Raw genomic sequence first — 11364 nt, 5'->3', positions numbered from 1 at the left:
AATATGCTTCATAGTTAACATGTATATAAAATGGGTGCTTTATACTTTTATAGTACAACACTATTTTTCCCATTATGTAAAGATCATATGACAATTTATCAACTTCAATTTTGATAATTTTTTTTTTTTCAGATTTGATGAAATATAATAATCTTATTTTTCTATTAAATAGTTTATAGTTGTTTTTTGGATCATAACATACAAACACATGTTTTTACTAATACAAATAAACAATCCTAAAATATTACGAAGTACTAAACAGAAAAATTACTCAATAAAAACACCCATTATTTTTTTTTTCCCCAAATTAAAAACTTTAAACATAGTAATCAAAACACTACTCCATAGAGAAAATCTAAAAGCCTTGTTTGGTAAAGAATTTTTTGAAGAGCTTGTTATTTATTGAGTCCTATTAGAGGTTTGACCATTTTAAAAAGCTAATTTATGTGTTTGGTAAATAGCTTATTTTTTGAGCTTTTTGGACTTAAAAAACTCTTTTAAAAAAGAACCTCATTATAAGAGTAGGGTTTTTTTTTTTTTTTTTTTTTTTTTTTAAAAAAAAAAAAAATTAACTTATTGAATAATTAGCATTTTGGCTACTAGTATTAAATACACTAAGGGTCTGTTCTCTTCAGCTTATTTTCAGTTCACTTCAGTTATTAATTTCCTTCTCTCATAAAATATTCAGTTCAGTTCAGCTCCAATAAATTCAGTTCAGTTCAGTAAATCAGTACAAGCCTTAAAACGGCTAAAAATTAACAGCGGTTTACCAAACACTTTTACACAATCAACTATTCACAACAATTGAGTCAAAAACTAAATATGATCAGCTAGTGAAACTAATTATTTCAATTGGCTACGTGTATATAAATAAGTTGTTCGGTATGAAATGCAACTCGCTGTGAGGTTGGGGTATTCGAATATGATAATGGAAAGTGATGCTATAAATGTGATACAAACTTTGAACAAAGACACCGTAGGAGCTGCTCCAATCTATATGGTTTATGATGATAGTAGGAAAGAAAGCAATTTGTGTAATGTTTGTATTTTCTCGCATATTAAAAGATCGTGTAACACCATAGACCATTGCCTACCTAGTTGCTAGATGGGACACGGGGGATGCCTAGGAACTTGTTCGTTTGGGTACTTTTCCACGAAATATTATAACTTTAGCGGAATTGGACTTGATTTAATTTTTTAATAATATTGCTATCTTTTCTCTCAAAAAAAAAAAAAAAAAAAAGAAGGGTCAAAGTAATTTTTGGCTTTTGTAACAAGTAAACTAATAATCGTATAATAAAATCTCCTAATCCTGTCAACCAAAACAACGCAAACAAAACTGAACCCCCCTGAAAAGTAAACAAGAGAGAAGACGTTTCAGAGATTATAGAAGAAGAGGAGAGAGAAAGAGATGGCGAGAGATAGCTGCTTGGCTAGAGTTGGCGCTGGTGTTGCCGTCGGCGGTGCTGTCGGAGGCGCCGTCGGTAAGCCTTCTTTCTCTCCTTTCTTCCACTTCGTTAAACCCTAGGCTTTACTCTGCAATTTTTTTGTTTTTAAATTTGATTTTTTTTTTTCTGTTTAATTTATGTTTCCTGAATGTCTGATTTTGAAGTTTAATTGGATGTTGTTGGATGGTTAATTAATGAATTAATAAACCTTGAGTACTGAAAATCTGATTTTGTGATGATTTTTATTGGTCAATTTTTGGAACATGGGTTCGTTTTTGATATGTATTTGTTAATTTCAATTTGTATTTTAGATGTTGTATGACTTTTTATAAATGAATTAATTTTAGTTTGAAAAAAATCTATATTTAGTGCAACATGGGTTAATTTATAGAAAAGGGTTTAAATTTTCTGTTGTTTGAGATGGTTATTAGTCTGTTTTTTTTGGCGAAGTTAGAGGAAGGATATATGGGTGCATTGTCGCTAAGATTATGAAGGATCTCGGAATTGTTTTTGTAGCACGGTGTGAATTAGACTGATCTTGGCCTTATTATTGTCTTGTGGAAACCATCTTTGATAGGTACTAGCAAGAAATAATTGTTCTATGACTTTCTTGGATTTCTCGGACATTATTGGTATTTTAAGCGTGTTGAAGTATCGAAAGTAGGTTACAACGGATATTGTGTTCTACATAAATACCAGTGTGAAGGTGAAGAGGAAGGCACGCCTTCTAAACTGTGCAGATTTTAGGGTGGTTGAGGATTCTTTTAGTATTGGTTTGCTATCAATAGTGTTTAGGAACTTAGGCCTAGACATAGCTGAAAATTACTTCTGGTTTGCCGCACTCTTGGATTGTAGGATCAATGCATTAATTTAATTGAAATGCAAGGAATTATCATTGCTGGTATGTAACTGATGTGATTTTTTTAGAAGGGCTAAAAGATTTGAAGTGCCATTATTTGTATTTGTTATCCATTAATGAATCTGGAGTCATTCAATCATTGTCACTAAGTAGAATGTATTATGTGCAGGTGCTGTTTATGGAACTTTTGATGCCGTCCGAAACAAGGTATATTCTGATTTCTGGCTCCATGCAACAATCCTGTCTCTCATAACAAAGAACATTAATCTTTGTTATTTAATAATAGTAATAATAGTAGTAGTAGTAGTAGTAGTAGTTGTAGTAATAATAATAATAATAATAATAATAATAATAATAATAATAATAATAATAATAATAATAATAATAATAATAATAATAATAATAATAATAATAATCATAATAATAATAATATTTAATATTTAATAACAATAATAAAGCATTACAATTATTATTATAGTATTAGTAGTAGTAATAATAATTGTAATAATAATAATAATAATAATAATAGTAATAATAACAATATTAGTAATAATAATAATAATAATGATAATAATAATAATAATAATAATAATAATAATGAAATCTGCTCGGCTCTGCTCTGCTCTGCTCTGTTTTGCTGAAATCTGCTCTGCTCTGCCCAGAAGCTCAAAAGAACAGGGCCCTTGTCCGTGTAACTTATATTATCATTGTTAGGCACATAACTATCCATGGTAATTTTCTTTACATCGTATCCTTCTAACCATTGCATTTGATTTTTATTTTTGATTATTGATAAGATTGTATGCTTTTAAGGAAATAGTTAGCAATTGAAGAATAATGGTCTGACTTAGACTCTTTTGGTTTGTCTGTTTTGGTGCAATTTAGCTTTTAAACATAGAAAAAGTTGGTTTAAGTCATCTAATTTGCCATACAGGAAGTCTCTGACCTTTGGAGGTTGGGGCAGTCACTCTTCACATGTTATTTACCCTGACCTTTGGAGGTTGGGGCAGTCACTCTTCACATGTTATTTACCTTGCTTATTACAATTTGCTGTATAGATCCCAAACTAAGGAGATAAAGCCACTATTTGTGTAACCATTAACCAATTGACTAGGATATATATATTGTCCCATGAAATAATAAAAAGATAAATAGATGGTGGACAAATTGCTTGTTTACCCTCTCTTTTTGTGAATTGGACTACATTTGTCTGGTGTAGCTCAAGTAGTGTTCAAAAGTTTCCTCTTCTTTTGCTAATGCGCTGTCAGCTGTGTAAATGAAGAAGCTGGGGAGGAGCAAGAAGATGAAAAATGATTGTACCTGAGGACCGAGGAGTGATATTATTGGAGATTCATGAAGAAAACTTTTGTTGAGGGTATAATTGTCCATTAGATTTTAATTGCAAGATTTGAAGTATATCATTAGTAAAATTAATCACAAACCTAACTTACTGGCTTGCTCAACTCCTCAACATATATCTTAACAATTTACTTCCATGGCAAATTGGCAATTTAACTTCCCATAAAACCAAACTGGACCTCGGTGGAGTTATATATAAAGGTGGAGTTGTTGATATCTTATAAATCATGGTGTTGCTCATCAATGCAGCTAAGCCTAAGATCTTAGTTAAGTATATATACCTTTAGAGATCTTAGCTCTCATTGTTATCAGTATTCTGTAGGTTAGTATCTATTGATGTAATAATTAGTTTAAAATAGAGGATTTTTTTCCAGCAAGTGAAAATATTAGTCAATGTAATACTTTTTGATTGTTTAGGAGGTGGGAATGGAGTTGGAGCACTGATCTGGTAGGAACTAGAACCTTGTGTTAGATTTTTTTTTTTTTTTTTTTTTTTTTTTTTTTTTTTTTTTTATGTTTAAATGGCATTGTATTGGCCATTTCTTCTGTGAAAGGTGTGTTTTTACCGGCCATCTTTAGTTTTGGGTTTAACAATATAGTACAAGTTCAATATCAGTATGATAGTATAGTTTTATGTTCTAGCAGGAGCCACTTGTAAACCTGTTATAGAGTTGCCGTTAGGAGCATGGTTGCTACTGCATTGACTTGCATACACCTGTAAAATTTCGGCAATTTCAAATTGAGCCTTATTCTAATGGATGAACAAAATACTAGTTAAAGAAATGTAATTAGGAGCAAAGTAAAGTTTGAGCTTGGATGATTTAATGAGTTTGACATTAACAATTTTGTTAGTAGATGGAGGATACACTTGCCTCATTGGTGTGAACATCTCTCGGCAGTGACTTTGTCAGTTCATTATCGACTTGTCTGGCATTTTTGGAAGTAATTGGCTGAGGGACTTCATAGTGAGTAATAGGAGTAGTTCTAATGAGGTCTTTGTTGTGGGGGTTGAATTCTGAGAGAATTGTGTGATTGTCCACTGTAAATAACTAATTACTAACTTAAGAAATTAGCCAATTATGTTATGAAACAAGACAACTGAAAATTTGTTGCAGTGAGTTGATAGCGTTTTTTTAGGATTTTGGTTGTTAATTACAATGGTAAAGAATCCATAGTGATTATTATGAAACAGGCCAAACGTTATAATGGTTGATTGCTACTTGTAAATGCTTGGTGAAAGCATTATGTCTGGATCCTGGTTTTGTTTAATGTCAGAATTCATAGGCTATATTTCCTATTGACGAAGAAACATAATCAGACTTTGGCTTGTCTTGTTATCTATAATTTGCAGCATTGCTTATTTCTAAGAGCCAGACTGATATCGAGTATTGACTTTGCTGTGAAGCTTTTAGCTTTGAAGTTTTAGGTTTTTTTACTGTTTATTGAACTCTTGATCTTGTTTCACAAGCTCAGTTAGAATTGATTGAATTATGCAGATTCCAGGACTACTAAAGATCAGGCACATTGGTCAAACAACTGTTGGTAGTGCTGCAATATTCGGCCTCTTTCTTGGTTGTGGAAGCTTAATACATTGTGGGAAGTCATATTGATCGTCTGTCTAGTTATCTTCTAGATTTTGTATCCATATGGAATTTCATGTAACTTTCAAGGATAGTGTCATGACCGATACTGCACCAAGAATGTGGTTTTGTTTTGTGACCTATGGCTACGGTGATGTCTGTTGAATCGATGAATTAAGTTAAGGAGAAGTACAAAATTGCATTATGAATAATGTCAAAGTTATATTCCAATTTTTACATTGTGGGAAAATATGTGAGGCATCTTTTTTCATGTTATCAGATTCCAGATTAGATTTGTCATTGGTAAATACATGTCAAAATATGTTGTAGAGTAGTACCAAACAAATATTTTGAGACTTGTCAAATCTTGAGATGACCATATGAAAAATGTGAATCAACACCTGAAGTCGCTCACTAAAACTCAATTTGTCTCGACAAAACCTTAGGCCTTGTTTGGATACACTTTACTAATAGTGGAAATAGAAATTCATGAAAAGTGAGTATATCCATAGTTGTTTGGTTGACAATATGTGGGAAGTTGAATTTTCTTGGTAAATGGAAATTCCTCCAAAACATGGGAATTTAATTCCTCCACTATACCTTGGTCAACCAAAATTCCCTCATGGATAAAATTACTACCCTCAAAAAGTTAGAATATATATATGTTTATATAAAAAGTAGTTAAGGTAGTCATAATACATGAAAATACATAAGGTTAACCAAACAAAACATAGGAATTAACTCCCATGAATTATAATTTTCCATCTACTTCTATTTTCCAAATGCAATCAAACGGGGTCTTAGATGACTGACAATCTGGATAAAACTTAAACTCAAAATAAATTACTCCATCTCATATAGTTGTGTACGTATTCTTGTTTAGGTATTCCAAAAATTTAAGCTCATTTGCAAATCTTTCTATTTTTTGTCATGTGATTTTGGATAATTATGCCCTCATCAACATATTATAATACTATATCATTCATGTCCCTCTTTTTGTGCACAAAAATTTGTGCCATAATTATAAGAGGTGTTGAGTTTTTCAGGGCAAAACCGCTACTTGAGATAATGGTTTTACCCCCTCCAAGCCGCTGCCTAAAGTGACGGTTTTGAGGCGAGTAACGGTTTCGCATGGGATATTATGATTTTATCCTTTGATAAAAAAAATTATGTTTATCAAGAAGATAAACTAGACTCCCTCATAAAAATCAACAATACTAAATTTTACTACTTAAGAAAAAAAATAAAAGGCACGTGATAAAGACATAAGGGTATATGATTTTGAGAATCTTCTTATTCCTCAATTGCTTAAACACAATTTTATGGGATTAAGGGAGTAAACAAATTTTCATAATTCCATATTAATATTTTCTAGATTACTACTCAATTTGAACTTGATTTGACTGAGGGCATGTTCTCTTACGTTGAAATTCAGTTCAGTTCAGTTCAGCTGAGTTCAGTTCAGTTCAGTTCAGCTCAGTTCAGTTCAGTTCAGTTCAGCTCCTAATTTCCTTCTCTTATAAAATATTCAGTTCAGTTCAGTTCAGTTCAGTTCAGTTCAGCTGAGTTCAGTTCAGTTCAGCTGAGTTCAGTCAATGAGAACAGGCCCTGAATGTGTAAACATGAATCAATTCGAACTTGATCTAAAACTCAACATGAACTAACCCAATCTAAATGTGAAACAGGCCACCCAATCAAGTTTTAAAACTTGGCTCAACCTAATGGAAACTCCAAAAATTTGACATAACATCCTTCTTCTTTCTACCAATTATAATTTTCCATATTTCATACTATCACCAAATTTTCACACTTACAAAGCAACATAATAATCCAAGATTTGAATAAATGCATTATTTGATTTGATTGTTATACAAAGAGGGACCCAATTTTTGGAATTTGGATAACTCTTAAACATTGAACAAAGTCTTAGCTCTAATAAGGGCCTGTTCATATTTACTGAATTGAGCTGAACTGAACTGATTGAAACTGAACTGAACTGAATTGAGCTGAAATGAATATTTTATGTGAGAGAAAAATTAAGAGCTGAACTGATTGGAACTGAACTGAACTGAACTGATTGGAGCTGAACTGAACTGATTGGAGCTGAACTGAACTGAAATTAAGTAAATGTGAACAGGCCCTAAATCCTCCAAATATTTTTTTTTTATTTTTAAAAAGGGTAAAAAGGAAAAAAATCCCGAAAATTACTCCTCGAAAAAAACGTTCAAATAAGAAAATAATCATTACATTCCCATATTTAAAACCCGACAACCTTTTAAAATTAAAATTTTTGCCTTTTTTACATTACTCGAAATTTCTTTCCTTCTTTGCATTTTCAATACCATTAATATATCTTCAAACAATTAAACTCTAATTTCTTTTACTCGTATTACATTCATCTTCTTCGTAATTGAGAGTTTTAAGCCAGGTACATACTGAAAATACCCAATAATCTTCATTATTTTTCCTCTAATTATTGTGGAATTTACCCAGTATAAATCGTTTTTTTATTAAATATTTATATTATTAATTACTTTTTTTTCTTTAATTTGAAAGCATTTAAAAAAAAATTACTTGTATAGTTGTATCACTATTTTTTTATATTTATTTTAAAGTTTTGATTTTGATTAATTATTTGTAATAAACAGGGTAAGAAGAATTAATTAGCAGCATCAATGGCGATGAGGTGGGGCATGTCTTTGAGAGTAGCGACATTGGTGTGGGTAGCTTTATGCACTTGTATTTCTGTGATGTTTGCATTTGCGCAAGATATTTCTAGTTCTTTAGATTCCTAGAATTATTAAATTTTTCGAGTTTTCGTCATGTTGATGGTGTAATTTAAACTAGTATTGTAACAATTTAATCCTTCTAAATCATGTGAATTAATTGGGTAATTTTATTCCAATGATAGATATGTTTAGGTAGAATGAAATTGCATGATTAAACAATAGAAGTACAATGATGTGAATAGTGCTCCAAATTCTTAATTGATTGTTAAAAAATTACAGTACGAGTACTTTTTATTTTCAACCGCCTCCTTTTCAATGTTTATTAAAGCTTTCACAATACTTAACTTTGCAAAAGTTTATCATCTTTAATTGTTTGAAAAGAGACATGATCAATGTTAATAAAAAGAAATAAAGAATGCTAAATAGGGGTGTCAATGGCTCATGGGTACGTTAGATGAGAATGTTCGTATTCCATTCACGTCCCCGCATAAAATAGTATCTAATCGACCTTCACCTCATCACCCGACCCATAAATCATAACATCGTACAAAACTCATCACAATTCCTAACGTACCAAGCTAAAAACTAAAGTAAAATTTAGCCCATAAGACTTGGGCTGACATCATCATCTTGAGTTTTAAGACTTATATTTAAGACTCCTCCCATTTTTCTTTTTAAATCTCAAGCAAGCCTCAAGTTGAGTCTTGAAAGTCTTGAAATTCCAAGACTCAACTTAAGACTTGAGATTGGGGTCTATCTCAATTTTATTTCTATTATTATTATTATTATTATTATTATTATTATTATTATTATTATTATTTTTTACACTTTTCTACATATGAAGAGATTAAAAAAAAAGTTATATATTTGAGTCTTAGGGCTAAAGTGATAAATTTGGACAAGTGTTAGTGAGTCTTAACAAGAATTTGATCACATTATTTTCAATGGGGACCACAAAAAATGATGTCACAAGTCTTAAAACTTGGGGCTAAACTTAGAGTTCCATATGTGGGTCTTCACTTAATCACTTGGATATCCACCCTTACATAAAACGAACTTAAAGGGTACTCAATTTACCCATCCCTGCATCCAGTGGCGGATCTTGGGTTAAAAAGTTAGAGGGGCCAAGGTTTGATCCCTCAACCTTTTGCACAAAAATAACAATACTTAACCACTATGCCACAACATTTTATTTGTAATTATTAGACATCATATTAGTTATATAATAAATAACTCAAATATGCTTAAGAGGGGTCGGGCCCTTACCCGCCCTAACCAAGATTTGCCCCTGCCTGCATCCCATTCACCTAAGGGTGTGTTCTATTCACCTGATTTTTTACTTATCTAAACTTATCTGAACTTATATGATTTTATCTGAACTTATTTGAATTTATTCGAACTTATCTGATCTTATCTGAACTTATTAGAACTTATTTTAGTTATAAATTAAACTTGATAGCTCTAATTAACCCTTATCACAACTTATCTGAACTTATGTTAACTTATTTTTCCTGAACTTATCTTATCTGAACTTATTAACCCTCATCTGAACTTATTATCCCTGAACTTAGTGGAAATAAGGTGAACAGAACCGGCCTTAATCTATACACGATCTTTAAATCCACCTCACATGCCAAATTAATTCTTAAATTTTACTCACGTAAAAGTACAAACATAAAATACTAATTTAGGTTAATTTTATCATATCGCCTCATATAGAGTAGGTGAGTAATATTATTAGGGGTATAACTTCTTATACTCTGTAAAGTATCCATAAACTAATTCTGTTTATAGAAGTTAAGTCGTTTGAAATTGTACAATACCTAATGCACATCAGTTATGTCTAAAAAGTTTCTTTAAGCTCATCTATAAAAATCAACGTATTTAGAGATCCCCTTCCGATTTCAGATGATGTTAGGATTGAGTTTCATCGCCCACCTTCGTGAATACTAAATGGGCTAAACTTTCGTAAACAGGAGGAACTTAATAGCTGGTAGCTGAATTATCTCTTTATATTTTCTCGTGGGACCAATTAATTGGATAAGAATTTTAGTGAAATTTGATTAAAGCCGAATCCTCTAGATAAAGGAAAAACAAGGGATAAAAAGAGTAATTCAATAAATACATACGTATATATATATATATAAAAAAAAAATTAAAATCATCTTGTTTCAAAAAAAAATAAAAAAATAAAATCATCATCACGTTATTACATATTCAACCGAACAACTTTTTTCTTTTTCCTGTTTTTTTTGCACTGTGCTCCAAATTTCCAACTTCTTCCCTTAATCTTCCTACTTTCTCTTCGTAATACAGGTACACTTTGAAAATACAAGATCAAATTTTTAATTTGATTAGTTTCATGAATTGTTTGATTGTTTTTGTTTATGATTATCGATATAATTGTGTTTAATTGAGTAGTTTTAATAAGAGGGCAATTAAGGAGCAGAAAAGCAGCATCAATGGCGATGAGATTGAACATGTCGTTGCGAGTGGCGGCATTTGTGTGGACAGCTTTATGTAGTTTTCTTTCTGTGATGTTTACATATGCCCAAGATATTGCTAATTCTTAGGTACCTGCAATTAGGTTATCCCTCTTCCTTTGTTGGGAATTAATTGTCACGTTGATTATGAACCGCAGTGTTGTAATTGAGTATAACAAATTGAGTTTAATCGAAATAAGGATTTTTTTTTTTTTTGAAAGATATTTCTTATGATAGGTTTTTATTTTTTATTTTTTTTTTATTTTTTTATTTTTCTAGGGGGGTCCTTAATTATGTAAAAATTTGATTTGGATGTAAATACTTATAGTGAATGATTGGAATTGTTGAGTTTAGAGACTTTTGATACTCCGATTGTGTCCAAATTTTTTTTGTAATTTTGGTAACTTTTTTTTTTTAAGGTATAATTTTGGTACTTTTGGTTGTATATAATGAATGTGTGTAATTGATTGATTGATTAATTAATTAAGAGATATGGTGGGAAACTCACCTATGTTTTACCCTTTTTACTCTGAAGTTGAGGTCATTCTCCTCCAAAAAAAAAAAAAAAAAAAAAAAAAAGTTGAGGTCATTGATTATGGCCTGCCGGACTTGTCACGGTCCAAAAAAATGCATATTATATAAGCCTAAAAGTTTGAAAAGTCCAATTTTAACCTGATAGGCCTGCCACTATTAAGCGAGATTAGTCATGAAATTTGATGATAAAGCCCAGTCTAGTTCGGATCTTGATCACCTCTACTTTGAAGTCATAAATTGTGTAGGTTCAGTTGGATCACACCCTTTACCAAAGAAAAATTTTAAAAAAATAAAATCAAATGAATGGGTATTATACGAAACATATTGAGGATAAAATAATAGATGGTGCAACTAAAAAAACAATAGAGGAAG

The 11364-nt window shown here is 31.0% G+C and overlaps 1 protein-coding gene across 1 annotated transcript; it reads left to right on the top strand.

Moving 5' to 3' along the window:
• The first annotated feature begins 1327 nt into the window (after positions 1-1327).
• On the top strand, positions 1328-5483 carry LOC145584646 (uncharacterized). The gene is made up of 3 exons (XM_081641462.1): positions 1328-1484; positions 2477-2514; positions 5163-5483. Exons 1-3 carry the CDS (start codon positions 1412-1414, stop codon positions 5274-5276), a joined length of 225 nt encoding a protein of 74 aa, XP_081497588.1. The 5' UTR covers positions 1328-1411; the 3' UTR covers positions 5277-5483.
• The last annotated feature ends 5881 nt before the right edge of the window (positions 5484-11364 follow it).

The sequence above is a fragment of the Chenopodium album genome, chromosome 16 (genome assembly GCF_948465745.1).
Source record: "Chenopodium album chromosome 16, dcCheAlbu1.1, whole genome shotgun sequence".
In the NCBI taxonomy this organism is placed as follows: domain Eukaryota; kingdom Viridiplantae; phylum Streptophyta; class Magnoliopsida; order Caryophyllales; family Amaranthaceae; genus Chenopodium; species Chenopodium album.
Note: the sequence above shows the minus strand (reverse complement) of the source record. Positions and strands in the feature narration are given on the sequence as shown.

What these genes read in the sequence shown, in the direction of transcription:
- LOC145584646 (XM_081641462.1), top strand. Translation starts at nt 1,412, where the DNA reads ATGGCGAGAGATAGCTGCTTGGCTAGAGTTGGCGCTGGTGTTGCCGTC. An exon ending in TGCTGTCGGAGGCGCCGTCG is followed by an intron (nt 1,485 to 2,476) that starts GTAAGCCTTCTT and finishes TATTATGTGCAG; the next exon opens with GTGCTGTTTATGGAACTTTT. An exon ending in TTGATGCCGTCCGAAACAAG is followed by an intron (nt 2,515 to 5,162) that starts GTATATTCTGAT and finishes TGAATTATGCAG; the next exon opens with ATTCCAGGACTACTAAAGAT.